Below are 25088 nucleotides of genomic sequence, written 5' to 3'. Positions count from 1 at the left end.
ATTGGGATTTTCACATTTAGAAAATATTAGCTTGCTAAAACATAGTTATAAAAATACAGTACATTCCTCCTAATTGTACCTGGGCTCCAGCAAAGAGAAGTGCTCAGAGGAGCACCAGACCTGGAGGCATTTTCTAGGGCCTTCCTCAAGGGTCTGTCACACAGCTTAGTATCTCCATTAATGATCTTTGCAGGAAAGGAAGATTTTGGTGATAAAAATGTGCTGATGCCCCAAACCCAGGGGGTGCCTTCAGTACAGAGGAGAACTGGGATATGATACTGAGAGGAAGGGATGTCTTTGAGAGCTGAAAGTACAATTTGGGATGGCACAGAGCAACAGGTGAGGCACTGCTCTGGTCCAGCATGAGATGGGTCTGTGGTGCCACAGTGATACAGCCAGGTGAAAAAGGCAAGGGGAATGCTAAGATATATCAGTTGGTACATGTACTTCCCATGGAGACAGGGAAGAGTGTAGTCATTTCTGAGTTAATTGAGAGCAGTTTAGTCAGTCTGGGTGACAGAGGAGCTTTCCCGCAGATATTGACATCAGCACTACCCTCCCCCAGGCACTGTGAGTGTTCCCAAGGCTTCCCCACTCACGTTATTCCTCCTGCAGTCCTACAGGTCTCCCCTGAGCTTGTTATGATGAACACAGTGAGGAGGGTTGAATCCATTTTGGCATTGCACCCTGGCTCTACACAATTCACAGAATGTGCAGTGCCCAGACTGGCAAGATCTTTTGTAAGGAGTTGGGGCAAAAAGTCAATGGGAGCAGCTCGGTCCTGCTTTCCCTGCAGGGAAAACTGAGAGGAGCTCTGCAGCCTCCCAGGCACTCCCAGAGATCCATCCCGAGTGCCTCAGCTCCAGTTAGAGAATAAGGGAGTAAGATGGCGTAGATGTTTTTGGATTCAGATCCACCAAATTTGGCAGGAAGACAGAAGTAAAAAGTCCAGGGGAGGTATAACTGAAGCAGTGGCATTACAAACCTATTGCAATTCTGATGAGCTCTCATTTGCTGATTACATCTGCCATGAGAATCACCGAGGGCCTTTAGCTAGAAAAACTCTTTGTAATCACACCCAAAATGGAAAACTTTCGATTTACTACTGACTGCTGCACAAGTGACACAGAGCAAGGCATTTGCTGTTCCTGAGCAGTCAAGGTGTAAAGGCAAAGCTCATAAACTCATGTGTTAACTCAAAACCCTTGGGGAGAGTTTGCCATCAGTCAGGTCTGCTGGTATCTGCAAAAGGTGTTTTATTTACTGCTGCTGCTAATCCACAGCTGGGCAAACAGAGACACACAGGAGTCGAGTGAGTGACTCCTGTAGGGAAGAGTCAGGGGCTCAGCAAATGGTCACCAGCTGTCCAGCACGTGGACAAAGCCAGCAGCTCTCCACCCTGAGTGAGCTGTGGCTGAAGGATGAGCTGTGTAACCCTCTGCCACTCCTCGTCAGAGGCAGAATTATGTGTGTTTGTGGTCAAGGTGTTCTATCTTGGGATGTGTATTTCTTAGTCATTGTCACAAGGGCTAATTTATCTTTGGTAATTAGTTTCTGTGCCTGGGAGCAGTGAAGCACAAATAAGCATTTAACATTGATCTATTGCAGCACTTCCCTGGGTAAATAGATGGCTCTGGCGTTGGCTGGTGCTGATGCATCAGTGTCTTTTACGATCAGAGGAGTCACTCAAGCATCAGCTCAGCCATGAGCCAAAAAGCCTGTCCAAGCTTTTAAACCCAACTCAGGGAATGTGTCTTCTCTGACCTGCTCGTGCTCTGGAAGACAACAGCAGCACTTCCCCCCTTCTTCTCTGAGGCACAACCCAAAGTGCCCTAAAGGAGAGAGGAAATCAAAGAAGAACACAGAAAACTGGAGCCAGCAGAAATGTCCTTTTCTGTTTTGAACCTCATGATGGCTTAGGTTCAAGTCTCACAGCCACTACACCATCTGCATATCCAGCTTAGGACCACAGTCTGCACTAATTAATCTGTTGACAGTTTTCAGGCAATTACATGTGATCATATGTGTTTTATTTTCAGATGAGCACCCCCTTTAATCCAAGCTCACCCATGGGACTACCAGGGAAACAAAAATGTATGTTAGTTGGTTTAGCCCGAGGCCTAAATGTCTGGCAAAAAATGAGCAAAGGAACTATGTTTTCATTACAAGAAATTATACCAATACATTAATTGAAAAGAATAGATGCAGTAATTTTTAGTCTACAGGGAATAGAAACAGAAATAATAACTAAGAAAAGCATTACTATACACTAAATATACTTAGTGGACTAGTGGACTACAAAATACCCATTAATCTAGAAATAGATTATAGACAGTAAAATCTGTTAGGGCTAGTATAGTTTTTCACTAATTAAATGCATTATTATTATTTAATGGGGATGTGCTCTATTCTGTGATACCTAATTATTTCTCTGGAAAAGTTACATGTTCACCTTTATAACTGTGAAATTAAAAACAGGCCATAAAGTCTCATTTTGATTGAGACACTCTTCCAGAATATAGAAAGAAGTATTAGTTCAGTGCCCACCACCTGGATGCACTTGGCTGGATACGCTGGCTTTTCCACTACCATATTTAACAAAGTGCAAGTTAAAAACTATTCCTTCCTGCCACAAGCAGTAGGAGAAGTACGAGCAGCTTGCAGTGCTCAAAAATTATCCCAATTCTTTGTCTGAGGTATGAAACCGGGCTGCACAACTTCAAAGTGGTTAATTTTATCATGACCCCAGAACCATGTAGCAGCTGGAAAATAATTTCTCCCCAGCTATCAGCTCCATTGTCCTCATTAAAGATCTCTTTTTTGCTGGTTAAATTGGAGATGGGGAAGACTCAGAGCTGCTACTCATGATGACTTTACTGAATCATTTTATAGCAGCGGACAAGTTGAAGTGGCCAACATTTAAAATTTGGGAGTTTCAGTTTATCAGCTTCAATCCTAATTTTCAGGCATGTTTTCTTGTGTCAAGGCTGCAAAAATACTCAGTGGCATGTGTGAAAATCAGATCACTAATATGAGTTCCTAAAACAGAGGTAGGAGCTAGGTAGATAATTTTGTGTGCCCTCATTTGGAGATGGTCTCACACTTCAGAACCAGTTCTAATTGCAGATCAACAGGAGCTCCCAGTTTTATAAAAGAACCAGCACATCATAAATATATGATTTAAAAAATCTTATCAATCCTTCCGATTTTTTTCCTCCCCCTGGATTTGTTTTAGTCTGACAATTTCTGCTTTGGTTGAACTTTCACATTGCTTTTCCCCTTTCTGGCACTTTCTTCCTTGACATCTCCAAAGCACAGGGAAAAGCAGCAAAAGAATGTCACAGTAGGACTTCCAAGCCTGTGGTATAAAAAGAGTCACAATTAAAAAAAACCAAATGAGGGCCTGGTGCATTGATGAATAAAACATGCTTTGATAAAAGAATGTGCCTAAGTGCAAAGTATCATTATAACATAGTGGAAAAAGGGTTCTTTCCTCAGCCCAAATTTCTCAGAGCCAGAAGAGAATTTTTAGACTACTATTACTGAAATAACCATCAAGGTGTTCAGCAAGGTAGTTACCCACCTCAAAAATACAGGTTATCAAATAAAACTCCATTTCCAAGTGTTTCAAACATGGAATTTTCTCAGCTACAAATTCAAAGGGAAGTGGATGCCCAGGAGCCTTATTATAATTTGAGGAGTTATTAAAGAACGGGATGATCAGGAGAGAGCACAATGGCAGATCAGGCTGAAAAGTACAAACCACTTTTTTTTCTCTTCCTGACAAGTCAAATATCAAAATAAATTCACTTCAGGCACATTCACATCAGTTTTCATCAGCTTCCTCGCAAGACTTTTATTGGCACAAATGATCACAGGAAGCAAACTTCACGCTGAAACTGCTCTGCCCACCTCCGAAGGGTAAGTTCATTAGGAAGGATTAATTGGATGAAGGCATTATCTCCTTTGAGATGTCACCACTTAATAATGTTCACTCTATTCAAGCCAACTCAGGAGTGCAACTTTCCACTGTCACTCTGAATAGGCAAAACACCATGCTTTTGTGTCAACTATTTTTATTTCCATTGTAATGAAACAACTGCCCATTACTAAATGATCAAAAGAAGATAAATGTTACAGCAGAGGACAGAAAATGAGGTGCAGGAGGTTCAAAGGACACATTAAATCTGCTGATGTGACCTGCTTTCGCTCAGTGAACTTATCAGTGAGCATCTCAACTCAGATGTACAAGGAAGCCTCGTGCAATGCTTTGTGCCAGAGTCCTGCAGCACCTGGGACCAACTTGTGCCTTTAACCAAGAGCTTTAGTCATTTTGGGGGCATTGTGAGACCCTCTGCACATTCATCACTGGATAAGAGCCTGCAGGAGAGATGCAGAAACTCACATTTTTATAAGTGTCTAAAAGCATTGCCTCCTGTTTAAGTCATCTGCCACCACCTCTACTTAGGACTGAGATTTAGAGCATTTGCATCTGCTGTCGAAGGGGAAGAAAGACCTCCCCCGCCTGTCACAGAGGTGTCCCTCCATCTCTGCACCCCAGCAGGGACATCTGAGCCCAGATGGGAGTGATGGGGGCTTGCACAGGTGAGAGGTTTGTTGCAGGGTCAGTTCACCGAGGACATTTCCGCTGAACAAACCCCATTTCTTTCCAAAGAGCAAAAATGCAAGCAAGAAAAAAAACCTTTGGTCTGTTCTGCATTCAATCCTGATCCACACACACCACAAGAGCTTGAAGTGCAATTAATAATGTCAGGCCCTTTCACACTTTTAGAGAAGTTATTTATTATTACTATTGTATTGGCATGACACTTATCACCTCGGTAATAAAACCTCTCACTTGCAGTAATGGATCCAACCTCATGAGCTGCCTGCAAGGAAAGGAGGGTTTTAAAGAGGGAAAACTGGTTCCAAGCAAGATGAAGTGAACATGGCCAGCCTGAGAAAGCTCATGGCACGGCCCCGTGCAAATACAGGTACCCCGAGAACAGGGGAGGCCCTTAATTACAAAAATGAATTTTCTTTGCATTCTCAGCCTTAAATGTTTCTCTGTTCAATAGCCAAATGAGAGATTTTGGACAGCACATTCTCTCTGAAATAATTTCTAGCCTGATTTTGGAATCAGAAGGTGACAGAGGGTTTTGCAGTCAGGGTGTACATAGAAGTTGGCCAGATGGTCCTCACGTTAGACGAAATTATAAAAAAAAACCAGAGATATCTTTCACCAAGATAAAAAGTGTGCAGAGGCACTTGAAATGGATATATTTGTTGGTTATCTTTGCAAAACACATGGAAAGAAATTAGGGAAATGAATGAGAAAAGGCAAGGAGGAGCAAGGATTGCCTAGGTGCAGCCACCAGCACATAAGGTCCACGACTGACAGGTTTCCAAAAGGCAGGGGAGAGAGGCTGGGGGAAGTACAAGAAAGATGTAGAATATTGACTATTTTCTATATTCCTTGCTTTCCTTCCTTCCCTTGATAGTACAGGATTCTGGTCAAGGAGGAGTTTTTGTCTAAGCCTGAGTGAAATTTTATATATTCCTACACTTTCCAGGGACTGACACATAAATAAACAAGGCCCCAGTTCCAGTATAAAGGCTAATTATGTTCAGAGGCAATTTGGGGCTGAGAGGTGGAACTGGAAGATTTATTTAAATTCCCACCGAAACAAGAATGAATTTGGGGACTGTATTTGCTAGGGGTTAGGGGGAGCAAAATACAGCTCTCCCATACAGAAAACAAGAATTTCCTCTCCAATTAACCCCTTTACCTGGCCTTGTACTATAGGTTATATTAAAGCCCTCAGTTAAACATTTCAAAGCATCAGAAATAATAAACATTAACCAGTGGCCCAGGGGTAATTTACACAAAGTGCAGAGAAGGCAGGCTCTGGCAGTGCTAGCTGTTTTAAGACATTTGTAATGGAGTGAGAGGCTCCCAGTAAAACACCCGGACAAGCTTCATGTCACCTGAGGCTCTGAAGCAAGAAATCTGCATCAACATTTGGCAGGAACTGCAAGTGAGCCAGGACTGAGGTCAGCCATGACCCTGCATCCTCTGAGCAAAGGAGGAAAGTTTCCCTGGATTTGGCTGCCTTGGGATAAGGCTGTGGTGGGGGGAAGCCCTGCCAGAGAAGGGAGCAAGGAATGATGAGGCCTTGGAGACAAGCTGTAAGAATTAAATAAGCTCAGGAAGGATGTCTAGACCAAAACTGGTATTTTTGACATCATTGGTTTTGTGTATAAAAACAAGTCCTGGCCCAAGGGGTAAGTTTGGGTGAATAATTTTCAGTCTGAATGTTACTCAAGGGTGAGTTGTTTGATTCTCTGGTGTTAATTCTGCTTGTGTTGCATCATAGGAGTCACAAGGATTTCTTTGCATCCCAAAGTGGACAACAAATACATAGAATTGGAGAACGACCTATAGTTGACAGGAAATAGTGGAGAAAGTTCATGAGTTAAATCTATTAAACCTGCAGAATTTTTTTCTGAATTTCCTCAAGTAACATCCCCTTTCCTCAAATAACAAGTGACATGATCTGCACAAGCATGAAAAACCAAAGTCAACATTTATCTACATGGAAACATCTGTAAATCAGTATCTTGTGGACTCTTTGTTCAGCACTGGAAGTGTATTAGCCCTTCCTCCAGAAGTGATAAAATCAAAACATTTCCCTTCTGGATGAGCATTTTTGATACATTTTAAAGTAAACCCACTCTTAGTCAGAGAAGCAAAGTGTCTGCAAAAGCCAGGGGCTGGTTTTGCCAGAGGGAGGCCAATGGCAAAGTTCCTGTAGAGTTAAATCCTAAAGAAAACAGCCACTGGAGCAATGAGCTGTAATCTTCCTTAATCCATAATATCAGCTGTTGACAGATACATACAGAGTGATTAATAGGATGCTAAAAAATGTTAACAAAGCAACAGGGACTTAGGGACCGCTCTGAAAATTTCCTTATCACATTTATAAATTCACCAGTGGCACCATCATTACAATGTATGACAAAACATATGTTTTCTCTAGCAATTTGCTGGCAGGTCTAATCGAAAGTGTCATCAGACCACCGGGAAGAAGAGAATGGAAATGAAACTCCTGTTCTGCTCTTCCCTGTTCCTTCTCAGAGATGAGAAGCCCCACTGGGATCCTGCCATCTCACATGTTCCACAAACCCTCCTCAGGCACGAGATCTTTCCAGCTGGAGCTCCTACTCCAAACATTTATCTTGGAGGGATTTGTTTCTTTCTTTATTTACTTGCTGTTAACAAGGAATTAAAGGAGAATGTGGGATGAATAACACATTTTCTGCCTAAGAGGACTTCCAACATCTAGCAAGATTTAAGTTTCTATTGATACTTCAGGAAGGGAATGGAGTCACTACAAGGAGCAATGCTCAATAATAAAGATATTTTTTAGACTTGGATTAGATATTCATCCTTGGTCTGAAAGATATGACCTTCAAAAAAAATTCAGTTTAAAAAGCAGGATGAGATATGACAAGGAGGTTACTATTCCTACAAAGGCCTCTATAAGCTCCAGAAAGGTGAGGACAATCCTCCAGGTATGATATAAGCCTCAACAGATTTCTGTGGGAAAATACTGAAGGGGGATGAAATAAAGTTCAGCCTCTTTATTTTTGCCCCCTGTTGAGATTAGGTTTAATCTTTTCAGTATGTGCTCCAGTATTTTACTGAGCTTGTTTTTTAATGAGATTATTCAGAAACCAGCTACAAGATTTTGCAGTTCCTATGCTACCTTCACTCGCCTGATGATACTCATGAGTAGAGAAGCCTCAACACTTCAAAGGCAAACCATTCAGCCCCCAAGACTGTGTACAGGCCCAGTAAAACTACAATTATCCATCCTTGGTGTTATAAAGAGCTGCTCTCAGTAGCTCCTTTTTAGGGGACTGTAACACACAATCAGAGCTGTGCGTTGACATGGGCATATTATGAACTGGAAATGAGGAAAAATCTGCAACTGATCCATGGGAAACAGTACAGTTTGGGTTTTGAAGGCATTGATTCTACTGCAGAATCAGCTTACTGCATGGTTATCCCCAAAAGCATTCTCTTTGGGCTGGAACAAACTCGTAATGACGGAACTGCACAGCTGCCTCTGGGAGACATGGACTGGCTCCTCACTAACTGGGAACTGCCATGGAACTCAGGATGGAGTAGGACTCCCCCTGAACTGATCTCAGTGGGGTTAATTTGCCTCAAAGCTAAGGCTGAAGCAGCCTCTCACTCCTGCCATCCCCTTCCCTGTGTTCCCCTCCCCGGTAGCTGTCACTCCTGGGTCGCTGTCCGCAGACCTGGGCTCCAGCGGCAGCCGAGCTGCAGCACTTCAGCCATCGAGTGGGAGAAAAAAAACAACCCAAAAGCAGATTTTATGCATCTCTTGTGGAACCTGTGCTGTGCCATCGTGACTTTCTTACAAACCAGAGCCCAGAATCAGAGTCAGAGCCCATGACTGCAGTAGAAAAAGTGTGGTCCCCAGCTGCTGGGATCAGGATGCGATGAGCCAGCACAGGAAGCTGAACATATTTGTCTGCCTGACTTTGGCTCTGCTGCTTCAGCTCAGCGTTTCCAGGGGTTTCGGGAGGTGGATTTATTTCGCTGGCTGCTGCAGCCCTCTCGTGGCCACACTTCTGCTGCTGGGGAAGCACAGTCTGAAATTCTGCATGGGAGGAGAGAATGTTTTAGAAAGCAAAACAGTTATTAATGTTCACCAAAGAATAAATATATAAATAAATGGGGCATTTAGGATGCTGTTTATTCCAGGTGTACAAGCAGAGTTGTTGATAAACTGCTTGCTTTTGAAGAATCAAAGGAAAAACTACATATAAAGCATTAAGCAGCCGTGTTTTTAATGGGGTGCCCTGTTTAATCTCCCCAGCCTGTCACTAAACAGTCTGCTTTGAAGTGCTCCTTTTCTTTTGAGCATTTGCGCATTGATTTACAATGATGTGGGTAAATTTTTTGCTCACAGATGGGTCTTGCTGAGTATCTGCTTATTGGAAATGTGTCTATCTACTCAGGAAACTCCAAGGAGGAGTGGAAAACCTCTTGGGTTGCAGAAGATCTGGGCACACCTCTATTGTGCCAAGTTTCTGCAAAGACTAACAGGTAGATTTTTCTTCTAAGCTTGAAAAGTAAGCCTGGTTTTTGGTACCTTTTGTTTTTCCTCTTCATCTACCAGGTACAGACAGAGATATCGCTACTGACGGGAAATAAACCATGGGAATTCATAGTGGAAGAAGAACACTGATGGGAGCAGTACTGAGAGCCTGTCCAACAGCCCAGCTGTTCACTCCATGCCCAGTGCTGGGAGCCAGCACCAGAGAAGGAGATGCCTGTGGAATAAACAGTAGGATGGATCAAAGGAAAAAGCTTGTGCACAGGTATGGGGTTCTCTGGAGCAGGTTGTCCAGTTTTGATTGATGTTTCTGGAACTGACAGCAATAGTACTTGCAGGCCAGGGTGCCTCAGTCCTGCCAGGGAGATGATATCATGCCACTGTTTCCCATTGTTTTGCTCATCTTTCTCCTTACAGTAGTTTCAGGAGAAATGGCTGTGTTTCCAAAAGGTATGATAAAAACCAAACTTTAAAAAAATACCCGAAAAAAAACAAAGGACAGAGTGGAGCCCCAGTGACTCCATGGGCTCATTACCTTTTCAGACAGGCAGTGCTGCCCTTGGCAGTAGCTGCATTCAAGTGGGAGGGGTGGGACAACTTTAGCAGGATCAGCAGGATCTGGGTGACAATGACATTGGAGGTCTTGCAAGCCACTGTGATGACTCATGTGTTCATGGTGCTGGAAGAAGCCATTTGATCCATCCCAGGCCTCAGCCTGGGCTCCTAGAGGTGCACAAGGGTGTGTCCTACCCATCTTAAGCATGGAAAAATCAGACACAGAGATAGCTTCTGTGCCTGCAGGTATTTCCCATCTGATCTGGTGTTTTCTCCCCTCAGAGCTGTTTGCAGTGAGGCTGCTGGCACTGCAGGCAGCTTTCCCTCATGTGCTCAGTCCAGCGTCTGCACAGCACCATGGTGCCAAATGCAGAGCCAAACCTCACTGGCATCCTGTGTGGCATCTCCCTTTGGAGCTGGCTGCACTGGCAGCACCTCCTTCAGCCCTCTGAACAACCCAGGGCTCTGTGGAAATAGTCTTAACATGTTAATAATACTAACATTTTAACCACATACACCACATTCAAGTGCCATTGGTGCTGTTCTGCTGTGCTGCAGCGATGCTGCTCTGAGAGAGCCAAGCTGCCTCCCAGGGCTGCAGCACAAGGACAAGCTGCAGCTCACTCCCAGCTCTTCCAAATCCTCAGGCTCATCTTTCTCACTTACAAGAAACCCTTAACGCTTCCATAAAATAGTACTTTGCATATTTTTTGGTTTTAACTAAATGACCTCTTTGCTCTTCATTTTCTGTAAGCCCACATGTGCAGAACCAGATGCGACGTTTTTGTTTTAAGATTGCTTTTATTTTATATGGAGACAAACAGTAGTAAGAAAGTAACAGAATTAATATCTGCCTGAAAGAGCACAGAGCAAGTATCATCCTGGGTTCCAAAATATGCTCCAAACAAAAAGGCTGATACATTTTTAAGACATGTCTGTACTGCGAGACGCTGAGAGACTTGGGGCAGTAAATGCCTATGCTGATAAAACCATGTGAAATAGCCTAGTGCAGAGCAACTTAACAGCTCAGGCCTGGGTGCAGTGACATTACCTGGGTGCAAAGCAACAGGGCCATCTCGCTGTTTTCCTCCTGGCACAGATGGAAGCAGTGCCTGGGTGGGTCTGTACACGGCCAGCGCAGGGGCTGCCACCTCCTCCCAGCTGCGAAGGTGGTGCAGACGCGTGTCTGTGGCTGTGTAAACACGCTGGCTGCATAGAACAGTGGAAGTCCCACTGAAGGCACAGACGGGATGCATACTGTTAAACACAACTCCAGGTAGGCTTTTAGTGAGATGGAGCTCTTTGCTCTCTGGAAAATATTCTCCTAGGGATGGGCTAAACAGCCAGGGTGCAATCCTGGCCCTGCCGACCTCGTCGGCACAGAGAGCTCATCCCAGCGCGGCAGGCGGCTCCCCTGGCTCTGGCTGGCAGGGGGAGGCTGCAGCTGACTCCCCTTCCCTTGCCTTTATCCTGCCAGCCCACCTCCTCTCTATGCTGCCCTTTCCCGTGCCCGCCGTGCCCCGCACTCAGCCCAGCTCGTCTCGGGGCTCTAGGACTCCACGACGATCATGCTGAGGTTGTTGCTGAAGATGACCCTGCCGTCCCTGGTGCTGCTGCACTCGGGCTGGCACAGAGCCTCCTGCAGCCGCCGCCGCAGCGCCGGCGGGGCCGTGCCCAGGAAGTTTTTTGTCCCCGTCAGGAAATCCATCATGCGGCCGCCGAGCGCGTCCCCCTCGATGAAGCACTCGGTGATGTCCCAGCCCGACGGGAACTCGTACACGCGGTGCTCCACTCCGAGCTTCTGCAGCACCTCCGTGATGCCGCTGGAGGTGATGTAGTGGCCGCTGTCGGTGGCGGGCAGGCAGTCTCTGTACTTCTTCCACAGGCTGGCCCATCCGCTGCTGTCTGCCGAGGCACCAGGGGAGGTTACTTTGGCAAAGCCAAGGCAGTCAAATACCAGCTAATGAACTATGAAATGAGCTGGAAAGGCTCGCTCGCTGCCGGCCCAGACCTTGACAGGAGCAGGAGGAGAGCTTTCCCCTTACATGAGTCTGCTTACAAATGTCTGTGCCTCATAAATTGCTAGTCTCCCTCAGCCCTCCCTCCGAAACTCTCCTGTTTAAAGGAAACTCCTGGGAGATGTCTCCAGCACCGAATTTGTTCAGAAGGAAGGGTACACACAGAGGTACCAACGTGCTGAACCTGGATGTCCGTGCAGCCTCTTAACTGTCCCTTGGCCAAAACTGTGCAGTTTTCATACATCAAACCTCAATTATGAATGCACATTGAAGAAATGTGGGAAAACAGCCCCAGAAAGCAAGGGAAACAGCCTGCAGGCAATGGGAGAGGCAGTTTTAATGGGAAACATGGGAATTCGTGCTTTTTCCACCACACTATGAGCAGGGGATTAATGAATGGCACAAGGGATAAAACATTCTACTTTTTAAAGAAGTGCCATCACATAGTGCCTCTTTTTTCCCATCCTACCATAAAGCCTGCGGCTCTTGGCAGCATCTGTTTTCCTGCTGGGGTCTGGGTCGTTGCTGTGCTGAGGTAAGAGCCCCAAAGATGGGTCCACCCAGAGCTCAGGTTGTGTTTTTACACTGTTGATTTCACCATGAGGAAGGATTGACCCTCATTCATGGACAGCCGCACTTCTCTCCACTACATCAATTTCATAAGCAGGGAAGCAAGAGCACAAAGGCTGTGCCTAAGTCGACCCATCAGACACTGGGGTCCAGGGCTAAGCCCAAGATTGCATGCTCCATATGAAATTCAGCATTTGTTTTAGTTATTTACTGTAGAATAAATGCTACTGGTATCCCCAGGTAAATATTTGTGACTCTCAAACGTCGAAGCTCTTCAAAATTCCATCAATTAAACAAAAAATACAAGGTCTCCCTTACCTGATAAAATTATGATCAGGAGTTTACCGTGATGGTCAAGGCAGCTGTGGAAAAACTTGATAGTATTGGGAATATCCTCCACACGGTACAGCATCTAGGAGAGACAGTGACACAGCCATTATTCCTCCTCCATAGTGACCCTCCAAAGGCTTGAACCCTTTCTTTAGAGGTGTTTTAAATTCTGTCCCAGTTGCTTCCCAGCCTTTCCTGATTCTGCGTGCACATTTAGGGAGACCTCACGGCACGGAGCATTGCCAGCTTTGGTGTTTGTAGAGCTGCTGCAGAATTGCTATGGGAGAGCTGTGCTCAGCTCTGGTCCTAAATTCAAGCACACAGCAGCACTGAAGGGAGTAGTTAAAGCCAATAGTCCTGTGTCAAAGCAATGTCCATTACCTGGATCATGTGGATGAAGTCGAATTTCTTATGTGTGCCTTTCTCCTTCACCTGCTGTTCATACTCCAAGGAAGTGAGCTGGTGCCAAATAAAAGAAACATTCTGCAGGTCTGGAGCTTGATTCACCAGCTCTGTTTCAAAAAGTAGAAGAAAGCCATGAATTTCACAAAACAGCAGAAAAACCCATCATTCAAATGGATGGTCCTCACTATAACCCTGGGAGCAGGTGTAGCCTTACCTTTGTAAGCTGCCACGTGCTGTGGGTTGGGCTCCACAATCTCATTGTCAATAAAGACCCCTGGGTGCACAGCCTGCAGTATCCTGATCATTTTCAAATCCTGCTCACCTACTCAATAAGCACAAAGTCACTACTTTAGAAAGCAGGTAAACGTGATGGAAGGATGCCAGTGCACCTGCCACCACTCCTGCCAGGAAACCCCCCAGCAGAAGTGAGGCATGTCGTGCTTTGTGGCTCATGCAGTGGCATAACCTGGTGATACTCTCACCATGGTATCGTACTGCTCGAGCTAACAGAGAGGTACAGAGGAGCCTGAGAACAAGGCAGAGACAAGCAGCAGCACAAAAACCTGCTGACAGCAATACCCTGGGTGGTGGGACAGACCAGTCAAAAGAATCACAGCTCACTGTTTAAAAAAATAACCATGAAACGTTAATTTGCAACAACCCCAGAAAGTTTTAATGGGTGCAAGGAGGCAGCTGACACAGCTGTGGAACTGCGACATGCATGGGGTGGTCCATGCCTTTGGGGCTGTCACAGGGACACAGTGGCTGCTGTGACACAGCCCCAAGTCCTGGGGAACTGCATCACAAGAGAAAAGACCCACTGAAATGCAGCATCCTGGATCCTTCCTCTTTGGGGATTGTCCACATGGTCTCAGCCCTGGGCATCAAATAACTGATGGTTATCTTGGAAACACAAGTAGAGACTCACATATTTGTCTGGAGGTGCCCTGCAAATTCAGCTGTTGGTGCTCCTGTGCTGCTGGGTAAGCTCTGGAGGAGTAAGCATCAGTCTGTCCTCCTGTTCTAGGAAATTTCCAACCTCTTCTGAGGTGATACAGGTCACGCTGCATATTTCCCAGAAATGCCATGACACGCCAAGTGTCTGAGTCCCCCTGGTTCACTTGAAACTATGTAAATAAACAGCAGATGCAACCACCTTGGTGGGACCTCTGCAAGAATCCTCTCTGTAGCTGATGGTGGGGCCTAAAAATAGTCCTGTCCTTGCAAATGTCACATAGAGAGGTCTTGATACGAGATACTGCATCCTCCCTGCTCTTTCAGCTGATGTACCAGCCATGGGAAGAGCCATCATCTTTGGCAGGTGCTGCAGTAAATAGACTTCAAGGAGGGAAATATCAGCCATGCCAGCACTACAGGGACATCCGAGGAAGGAGGAGTCTTTTGAAACTGGAGAAAAAATACCCCAGGCCCCTGAGGAATGCAGTGGCAGCAGGGCAGGGCTGGCCAAAGGCTCAAGGGAAGAGGCAGCGGCTGCATCCTTTGAAGGTGGGTGCAGGCACCAATACTGCTGACAGGAAGGCAGATCCCTATAGCAAGCAGCTGAATGAATTGTCACACACCTAAATGCCAGTTTGTAAGTGCCTGGTTTGGGGAGCACCATCCCTTCGAGCTCCCTGCAAGGCTTGGGGCAAGGCCAGAGGCAGAGTATCACTGCCCTGGGCCCTGGAGCCACTGATGGAGGAAAATGGGTACATCAGCAGCAAGTGGCTACCTTAACAGCTGCTTAGGTTTGGAGGCTTTTTCACTCCACCCCTGTAAAATCCCTTAATCCAGTGTTTGCAAGAGCAAACCTCAGCCAAGGTGTCTGTAAAACCAAGCAGTAAAATACAGCACTCTAGGGCAGGAATTCCCCTGCTGCAGCTTGCCCTGCCAGCAACAACCCTGCAGCACTGACCACAGCAAGGCTGGGACAGGACTGGAACCTCTCTGCAACTGGCAAGTCCCAGCCCAGAGTTAAACCAGCCTTGAGAAAACATGGGGTGACTGAGCAAACGTGATTTGGATCACAACACAGGCTTTCAGGATGTGGAGCTGGCCACTAATCCCCTTTAATATTTTCATCAACTAAACTAATTCTGGGGGCTCTGTGAAACCAGAGTCCACCTCTGAAAAGGTCAGGGATCAGATATAACCTTTTGCTTGGTGCCATCCCAGCTTACTCGCTGCCCAGCCCCAGAAGTTCAGCTCTTGCAGCCATGGGCAAGCTGAGGGGGTGCAGGTCCATATCCGAGGGACACTCACCCAGCAAATATAGGAAATTTTAGAGGTTTTATTTTGCCATTAAAACCTCCTCTGAAGAGGACATAAGGAAAATTAAGGACGATGCTAAAAGTTCATTTCCTCTTTGAGCTTTTGTGGAGTCAGAATTTCTGGTTTATATTACTTAATGAAAAGAGAGGGTAATTGAGAACTGAATGATTTCTTCCTGCTTGGTTTCTCATATGCTCCAACATATTCCCAGTTGGAGAAAACAATCAAATGCTAATTTTCTCTTACTCAGGAAAACAAAACCAAAAAAAGTGAGAAAAATACTTTCATTTGAAAGTAATAGCACTTAAAATTCAGCTGAAAATACTTTTCAAAGCAGAAGTAAACTCTGACAAATCAAACCAACGCTTCTTTTCTCTACTCTTTATTTTCTCCCAGTTTCCCTGGGAGCAAAGTTGGCTGTTTCACCACTTTGTTTTTGTTGTTTTGGGCTTTTTTTAAACACAAATGCATTTAGAACAGCTTTAAAGCTATTTTTCCAAAGGATGGGTTTCTCTCTGGGGAAAAATATCATTTGCAGTTAAACCCTACTTATCACTGGGTAAAAGCAGTAACAAAAAACATGTCCTGAAAAAGCTGATGCAGTCCATGCTAGTGGTTGTGGCCAGGTGGTTTTGCAGTACTGGGAGCAGGGCATTGCCCAGCCTTGGCCTCTGGGATCCCTAAAAGCAAAGCAAAAGGAGAGATCCCCTCAGGGGGGATAGTCTAAGGCAGGATTTTGGGTGGAAGAAACATCTCCAATGTCTCTAATTCTTCTCCAGCAGGGTTTGCAGATGCTCTTGTACCTAACCAGAAGGAGGAGTCCTTGCACTGAGGCAAATAAAGCCAGGTGAGAGTCACCAAGAGGCAGAAACTAAGCTAAAATCACACATATCTCACTGCCCAGAAAGAGCTGAGCAGCAGTGCTTCAGAAGGGAGATGAAGAGGGAAGGAAGGGAAGGAGCACTCCCCTTATCCCAGCTCCCCTCTTCCTTCTGCCCTTCTGTGCTTCAGTGAGAAACGCTGTCCTTGATGCCTGAGCAGTTCTCATCATTGCCCATTGTTTCAGCATCTCCTTCTGCTCCCCACAGGGATCCCCATCCCCCAGCACCCCCCTCCTCACCTGTGCCACTCCCAACTCCCAGAACGCTGATGGTCGATTTTCCAGTGCCAACACTGAAAGGATAAATACACATGACTTAACCACGCTGTATCACACGACTTCATGTTTTCATTCTTACAGCTTGGATGACACACTGGCCTGGAAATTTTCATGTTATGCACGTGAATTGGTATAAAAATTTGAGCATCCCCTTTGAGCCCAGTGATAACCAGCATGGCAGGAGCCTGCCCAGATCAGCCAGCTCATATTTCAAAGCACAGTAGGCACCAGGGTGTAGAGTTTCTCACCCTTTGCCAAGGAGTTTTCTTCAGGCTATGGCTGGCATTGTGCAAAAAGGGAACCCCAGGGCAAAGAGGCTGTACCTGGCTGGGATGGCACTGCTGCGGAAGTAGGGACAAGGTGAGCTGGGGAAAACCTCAGCACCCTCAGGAGGAAATATTGGATATAAAAACCCAGAAAATCAAAACCATCAGGCTATCCAAGTGATTGGAAATCATCTCTTATCAACATTAATCTTGGTTTGAAATTCGGAGGAGGCTCTGAATCTTCAATAATTTTTATCTTAGAAAAATTGCTTATTAAAAGACTCCAGTCACGTGCTTCCTAAGAGAATATTTAATAACAGCCATGCTCTGACATGATTTATGGCCTTACTCTGCTCTCAGGTGTGGATTGTGCCAAGGGATTGAGTTTCCCAAACACAACCTCAGGAGACACCGCAGCAATGATTCCACAAGAGTGGAATGAGTAGTATGTCCTGAAGGGTGTGAGCAAGTCCAGGACCCTTAGCCCTAATGAGGGTCAAGACCCTTTGACAAACACAAAATCAGCATCATAGAAATCCACAATGATTTTCCATGATTTAAATTCACGATTAAAATTTCTTAATATAATCGCTAATGATGATTATTTTATTGCTTATTTTATCTATATCTGTCTGATCCGTAGAATAAAAATTTGCCTGCCCAAACTTTTTTTCTCATTGGCGAATACAGTTGCTATAACACCCAAAAATTACCCAGATTTGAAGGGGCTTTCTTGTGGTTTGGATCTAGGCTGTTCTGAAGCTATCTGCAGTTATCCAGCCTCAAGATATTACATCAGTACTTTACAAAACTGATTACCATTTGGTACTTAAGCAATGCAAATCGACTTAGGATAGAAATAAGGAGGTCTTAGGGGATTGTGAAAACCACAAATTAGCCACTAGGAGGGAATTAGAGATGTGTTTCTGTTTGGATGGATGTGATGAAGTCCCAAAAGCAGGGAGAGAGCATAAGAGAGCTTTCTTTTGGAAAAAAAAACAACCAACCAAAAAAACCCAAATTTAATCCTCGGAAAATCAGCTAATGAAAAGAGGTGGACATGAGAATGAGGTCTTGACTCTTTCCTTAACTTAAGCTGAGAGGCAGCACAGTGCATTAATTGAAACGGCACGTACTCTGGAGCCTTTAAACAGAATATCCTACAAACCACTATTAAGGCACTTAAATGTGAAAAGCATTAAAAGTTCATTCCTGCCCCAAAAAATCCTTAAATGTTTTTGCTGGCTCCCAGGATAACAGAGAGCTTTCCCAGCTCAGGGAAAGCTCCTTACCCAGCCACGATGTTGGGCATTTGTTCCTTGTTGAACTCGTCCATGCACTGGTGCTCTGTTGAGTGGTCCAAGAAGGACTTAAAGGCCTCCACATACTCCTCAGCCGTGAGGCTTCTCATGGAAGGGATCATGTAGAGCTCTTGAGAAACAAATATGGGTTGCATGTTAGAGGCTTCGAGGCACATGGAGGGTCAAAGCGCTTACCCTGTGGGAGAAACCCAACCCAACCCTACAGAGACCAGAGATTTGGGAAAACGATGCAGAGGATGCACTTTCCAACCTGTTCACACTCAGGGCTCAAAAATTATTCTTGGGTACCCTTTGATATAAGCATGTTTGCTAAATGGCTCATCATTACAGGTCAGCCTGAGGAAAATGTCTTCAAAATGTTTAAGCCAGATGTGGGGCACTCAGTTTGCAGGAAGGGATGGAACAGGAACGGTTTTCTGGAAGACCAAAGAAAAGGTGAAGGGGTCCAAACCCGGGGGCTGTCACTCGTGCCCATGCTGGACAGTGTGACTGAGATGGGCAGCTCCTGGCACACTTCCCAGGAGGGATGATGCAACACAAACACTGCCACCTGCAGCTGAAGCAAAAGTAGTCAATCCTGTGCGTCTCATTTGTGACTGACCAGCGTGGGACTGAAATGGGCTGCCAGGGAGCTGAATTCCCTGCTGGGAACTGCAGCTCATGGCCAGGAGGGCAGCTGATGGCAAAACATTTCATCTGAATGGGCTCGTGTTCAAATGTGGGTGGCTGACAGCAAGATCTCTCTCTCTGAGCCAAAACCCAGGGATACTCAAAGGATTGCAAGCAATTATTGCAAAGTCTCCCTTTCCTGCTGTCCCATCCCAAAGACAGGGCTGTTGCCAGGGCACAGGCTCTGGCCAGCTGCTCAGGGCTGAGGTGCAATGACAGGACTAAGACCTGAGGTTCGTGAGAAGATGCCCTGCAGGACAGAGGGCTGCAGTAGGAAGGCACTCCTAGTGCAGCCTCCACCTGGGAGATCAATGCTGAAAAGGCATCGTTCAGTGGGAAAAAAAATCAGCTATTCCTCCTAAATGAAACGAGGATGAAGGACTCAGCAGAACATCTTCATCCTCATTTTTGCCTTTCAAGAAGCTGCTTTTTTATCACCTGCTTTTAGTCACCACTGATAAAAGAACTATGTATATCTCACCCAGGACAGTAATCTCAAACTGAATGTCTCTGCTGTTTCCAAAACCACGTCCTTGGCAGCTGTGTTCCTGGTCCAACCCTACTGGTGGTAAAGACATTAATGTCTATCCTCAACACTTTGAACTCTACCCTAACATAAAGCTGAACTCACCTGAATTGCAGTCAGTTTACCATCCTGTTTCTTCATATATATATATATTTTTTTTTTAACTATCTCTAACTCCAAAATAATTAAAACATGTTTGCAGTGATAGCAATCTGAGTGGGCATTTTACTTTAATCTCTTTTTTTCCTTTTGTCTCCCAAATACCTGAATTATCGTGTGGAGTTGTCAGAATCTCTGCTTCAAAGTTCATGCTGGAGAAACTATTCCTGTAAGGAAAGTATAGCACTTCAGTTATTTGAAGAACCTTGCTTTTTTGAAGCTGCATTTAAAATGCAGAACGAAGGGAAGATGCTCCAGGACAAACTTTCCTCTCCTGATAATCCATATTTTATTTTGTTCTTTTTTACTAGAGAAAGCCAGAACTTCTTTGTAGCTGATCATAGTCATAGAATCCTGGAGTCAATAGAACAGTTTGGGTTGGAAGGGATCTCAAAATTCATCTTGTTACAGTCCCCTGCCACGGGCAGGGACACCTTCCACTATCCCAGGTTGCTCCAAGCCCTGTCCAACCTGGCCTTGGACACTTCCAGGGATGGGGCATCCACAACTGGGCACTGCTCCAGTGTTTGTGCGAGACGTGTTGTGGAAGTTTTCATACTCCTGCAGAACCATTAACCAGTTAATGCAGTGGCAGGCATTAGACTGACATTTTCCTTTCTTCATTTTCCTTTGACAACGGGCCTCGTACATAAAACAGGGCTGAAGTGCCACTGGCAAAAGGAAGGGATGAATTTAAATTGGAGCAAGGACCTCACTTCTGCAAAGACTGGATTGGGATGAGGCTGTCTGTGCAAAGGGAAGAGTCACCTCCTGGGTAACCACATTTCAGTATTGAGATGCACAGCATGTCTTAGGGGTGATATCCTGTACAACCTGTGTTAGGCACACCAAAGCTTTGCTGTTAGAAAATGCTTCAGGACAAGCAGCCTGAGATAGCAGACTCCAGCCCAATAGTCTTCTCTGCCAAGGAAAAAAATCCCAAGAGGAGGAAAAACAAGGCAGGAGGTGGAAAAGTAAAGAAGGGAGTCTCGTAGTGGGGCTTTGAGATACAGATACGTAAGGACCATGCTGGCCATGTGGCAAGGAAGTGGCCACGTGCAAATACTGCAGTGCTTTGGTCAGCGAAGGCAAGAAAAGACTGAGATGTCCCAGAAGTCTTGGAGACACTGGGGCACTGCCAGAGTCCTGCAAGAGCAGCTGATTTCATCTGAGTTCAGTGCCAAAGTCGTGTAACTCGCTTCCATGGGGTATGTCAAAGGTCTCTCTTCCACCACCTTGCCCTCACCTCTCCCCAGGAAAGACCTCTCAGAAGTTCAGCAGGAAGAAGCCAGAACTCAGCCCACCTCCATAATCTCCAGCTTGGCTGCGGGCCAGTCCCTCCAATTTCCACTCAACCCTCTGACCTCTCCCATCTCTGCCTCTCAGAACAGAGGGCTATTTTGTCCCCTCAGCTGGGTGAACTCAGCAAGATGGTTTTCAGAGTAAATCTCCCACTAAAATGCTCAAGGGTAGTGTGGCTTTTCCTGTGCAGGGAGGAACAACTCTGGACATGAACTCCATTTCTGACCGGTCAAGTGTTTCCAGCCATGCCAGGAGACCGGGACAGACTTCAACACAAGCATTCACCAGCACAGATGATGCCAAGATCTCTTCCCCTGGCACTGTTGCCATTTCTCTGCAGGCAGGGGTTGGAATCTGAGACTGATTAACACGTTGCTGAGAAGGTGAAATGGGAACAAACAGACTTCCTCTAAAATCTGGCTTAAAATCCAGACCAGATCCTAAAATTTGTAAATAACATTTTGGGCTGGTGCTGCCGACCCCAGGACCCCAGTAACCAGCAGCAGGACCAAGGCAGGGACTGCCAGGGAGTGGGATGTCCACAGGCAGCTGGTTCTGCCACAACTCCCAGCCAAGACTGAGCTCACAAGGTTAAACCTCTTCCCTCCACGAACAGAGCTGGGTGCATTATGGACAGCAGGTGCAGGGAATTCACACTATTACTTTGAGTGATGCACCCCTTTAAGTTGAAAAAGTTGTTTCTAGGAACACAAATTGAAAGAACTTCTTCATAACTCATAAATTTCATTATTCCTAAACTTAGGCTGCGGAGAGGCTAAGGGGGGAGACCCCATCCGCCCCAGGACACGGACACATCTGCTGCTACTCCCACCTCACACATACCCACCTGTGACACAGAGACAGCAGCTGGGAAACACCATCCCGCTCCTGCCAAAACCCACATACCTCTTCACCTCTGGAGGTGGCTCCATGGTGGGGGTGGATGCTGTGCAGGGACACAGGGGCTGGTGATGATCCTCGTGGGTCCCTTCCAGCTCAGAACACGCTGCGATTCCGTAAGCCGGCAGCCGGGCGCGGGGCTGGGGGCAGCCGGGCGCCCGTGCCCTAGGTCGGCATGTCCAGCCGCAGCCCCGCACGGCGCTCGGGCACCGCGGCCCCGGCGTGCGGCTCTGCCGGACCTGTCGGGACAGGCAGCGTCACTGGGGCAGGGACAGGGGGAAACCCGAGCCCCGCGGGGCAGGAGCGGGGCGCCGGGGCGGGCAGAGCGCGGGGCCGGGCGTCCGCAGCGGTGTCCTCATGGCGCGGGGGCTGCGCTGCGTGCGGGGGAGAGAAACACAGAAAGGGACACATTGAGACTTCCGAGCCTTCGGAGCCGGAGTGGCAGCGGCTGAGGGGTGCGAGCCGGCGCCGGGCAGACCGGGAGCCGTTTCCGTGTACTTTTTAATGTGCTGCGAGCCCTGCCTTTCCTTCCTGCTCGCCGCCCTGGGCGGGAGGGAACGCTTTCCTGCATCCTTGCTGCGCTGCTGCCTGATGGATGGGGGATGCGCTGGGAGATCTCTGCCGTCCTCAGGGAGAAGAAGAGCTCACTGGCTGCCCGGAGACCTGAACAAGTGATTTTTCCGTCTGTGACTCAGGGGCATAGCTGCAGAACCTCTAGCGAGCACTGCAGCCCCCGGGCAGTTTGGGACTCCCTGTCCTGCCCCACCAAAGGGACGGCGGGACCGGGCAGCCAGGACGGGGGCGCAGCGAGCCCAGCCTGCTCCCGCTCTGCTTGCTAAGCCGCAGGGATTAGAAAGCAAGGAAACTTTTTGGGGGACAGCTATCCAGGGCAGAGGTGGCTGGAGGTCCCCAAGAAGGGTTAACACAGCAGAAGGTGCGGCGGTCACCAAACACAGAAAATCCTGGGCGTTCCCTGCACTTGCCTCTGGATTTTTCCCCTACCCGCACCCACCGGACTGATGCTCCTTTTGCCTAAAATCTAGTAACACGAGTGTAAAAAAGAAAGGATTTAAAGACTTTATATTTCCAGGTGAGGTCCACTGGTGGAAAGAATAGCATTACGATCCTCATCATTGCCTTTGCCTGAGGACAGCGGGTGGAACAGATTGAGAAGACGACAGATAAAGCCTCCCCTCTTGCTGAAATCCTCAGAAAACTTCCTGCCCCGCACAGATCCCTGAGACCAGGGACGTCAGGTGGAGATGCTTCACCAACAAGCGACCTGCCTTGGTTTATACCAGATTTGGCTTCCACATGGATTTAAGTTATCCACCTCAAGGCAGGTCCGCAGCAGCACGTTAAGCCAGAAACAACTGCATTGCTACTCTTCAACAAAATATTCAGAACATTTTAAGTGAGGAAAGACCAGAACCTCTTTGCTAGGTCGAAAGTGCGGATTTGGGTCCTGGTGCCGTTCGACCACCTGGGCAGTGATTTTACATCATTTAGTTCAATCCCTCAGCATTCCCACCAGAGATGCCATCCCCCAGACACCAACCGCGCACCAGTGGATGCACCTGGAGTGTCCCAGCACCCGCAGCAGCCTCGTGCCCCCCAGCCACCTCTGCCTTGTCCCAGCTAAGTCATCCCGCACCCCCCCCATGCCAAAGCCAGGGATGGACACCCCGCAGGTCCCGGCAGGAAGCCATACCTCCCCGGAGCTGTCGAGAAGTGCCCAGCAGCCAGGAGCTGCGCAGCCCTTGGAAACCTCCTTGTACATCCAGGGGCGCTGCTCCCCCTCCCTGCCGCCCTGTGCCCCCCCGGCTGCAGAGCCCACGTAGGCGCATGCCACCACTGAGCCGGCATTAGCCTCCAACAGCAGCCTTTGTTCCGCGGGGCTGCGAACAACGGGACATTGTGGGCAGCTGCCCGCGCCGGCAGGAGTTGGCAGCGGGGTGGCTTTGGAGGATGTACCCTCTGCCAGCCGTGTTTTCGGTCGTTCTGGCGAGCTCGTGACTAAATCCGCTCTGAACTCTGTTTTCCGTACAAACTGAAAAAGCTGAGTTTTGATCAGAGCTCGAAAGCGAGATGATGGCTACAGCCAGAGCTGGGCTGCGGGCAGAGGAAAACAAAGCGACTGTTTTTCCTCCTGCACTCTGCGGCTCCGGAGGTCAGTTTTGGGCTCATCCTGAAGAAATAGGTCATTCACTCTCCCCAGGGCAAGCCTGTCTGAGGCTGGTATTGCCCACAGCCCCGAGCCCCCCCCCCCAGGGTTCCATCTCCATCAGCCCACCACAACACACTCGGACCCGCGTCTCCAGGCTGAGAAGCCTGGGTATCGAATTCCAATAAATTTACCTTCTAAATAGCAATCAGCTTTTAGGCTGATGATTGTCAGGAAGGCTCTTGGCATTTTTAGAGTGTTGATGGCAGAAGGTTTGGGATTAGATGGTTTTTAAGGTCCCTTCCAACCCAAACCAGTCTGTGATCCCATGTTTACTGCTTTGTTTTTTGAGACCCTTCCAAATCCGCCTAGAACAATCGACTAAAGCTCAGGTAATGTAACTCTGATTTTCTTGTGAGCAAAGCTCTTCTGTAGCAGTTTCCTGTTTTAATGAAAATGTTTTCATCAGTTAGATATTTTCAGTTTTCCAGACTAATCTTCTCAAGTACAGCAGTCACTGTACTCTCCTAGGTGAAATATTTCGTGCAAACATGTTATTCCTCATCAAGCAAGTTCTGGCAGAGAGAAGGACAACCAACAATTTTGTAGCACCCATTTTCCTGACAGTTAACAAGATTTCTCATTAAAGGAAGAAATTTTGTTTTTCTTTAATCCTTTAATCCTGGGCAGCAGTAGATCTTGGAGTTTGAGCAACAGTGTGTGTTTTTATATGTGTATATAGGATATTTGCCTATGGGAAAAAGAACATGATTTCTGATAAATACTGAAAAAAAGACACTGCAGAAGCAGAACTCATCCCTTCCTGGGGGAAGCAGCCCTCACTGCTGCTGGGTTCCAAGTATGTTTCTGTTCAACCTCCCAAAAAAACTGAAGTATCTGTGTCTGGATTTTTTTTTTTGGTTTTAATACAGCCCTTACTGCATCTTTATTAAAGCCTGGATCATGGTACAGCTCTTCCAGACCTTTTAAAATGACCCTTTTCAACCCATTTGACTAGAGGTCATAACTCATGTAGTTGTAATTACAGAGCCAAGGTAAGGGCAGAGGGAAAGTCCAATACGGCTGCCTGCAAAAAAGGCTCTTTGATTCAAGGTGAAGACCAGCTTTGCTCTACAACCCATCCAGTATTGAAAAAATAATGTCTCTGAGAACAAAGACAGATATGGTAAAATGTGCCTTTTACCACTCCAAAACTCACATGTCTTCAGCCAGGAAGACACACTCAGAATTTTGGTTTTTCTGGCTGTACCTGTGCTGCTGCCAGTAGCATGTGCTGAGAGTCCAACATCATCAGGATTA

The 25088-nt window shown here is 46.8% G+C and overlaps 1 protein-coding gene across 2 annotated transcripts; it reads right to left on the bottom strand.

Moving 5' to 3' along the window:
- Nucleotides 1-10484: 10484 nt before the first annotated feature.
- LOC116446790 (carnosine N-methyltransferase 2) lies at nucleotides 10485-23542 on the bottom strand. 2 transcript variants are annotated; one of them, XM_032115174.1, is made up of 9 exons: nucleotides 23316-23542; nucleotides 21611-21843; nucleotides 19508-19569; nucleotides 18019-18157; nucleotides 16422-16474; nucleotides 13245-13352; nucleotides 13007-13137; nucleotides 12614-12707; nucleotides 10485-11612 (listed from the first exon to the last, which is right to left on the bottom strand). In XM_032115174.1, the coding sequence occupies exons 1-9, from the start codon at nucleotides 23382-23384 to the stop codon at nucleotides 11257-11259; spliced, it is 1245 nt and encodes a 414-aa protein (XP_031971065.1). In that variant the 5' UTR covers nucleotides 23385-23542; the 3' UTR covers nucleotides 10485-11256. The 2 variants fall into 2 exon arrangements, with proteins under 2 accessions (XP_031971065.1, XP_031971066.1); XM_032115175.1 differs by having other exon boundaries at nucleotides 21611-21978; nucleotides 23316-23413.
- Nucleotides 23543-25088: the final 1546 nt, after the last annotated feature.

This window comes from Corvus moneduloides, chromosome 7 (assembly GCF_009650955.1).
Source record: "Corvus moneduloides isolate bCorMon1 chromosome 7, bCorMon1.pri, whole genome shotgun sequence".
Classification (NCBI taxonomy): domain Eukaryota; kingdom Metazoa; phylum Chordata; class Aves; order Passeriformes; family Corvidae; genus Corvus; species Corvus moneduloides.
This window is presented reverse-complemented; position numbering and strand designations above follow the sequence as displayed.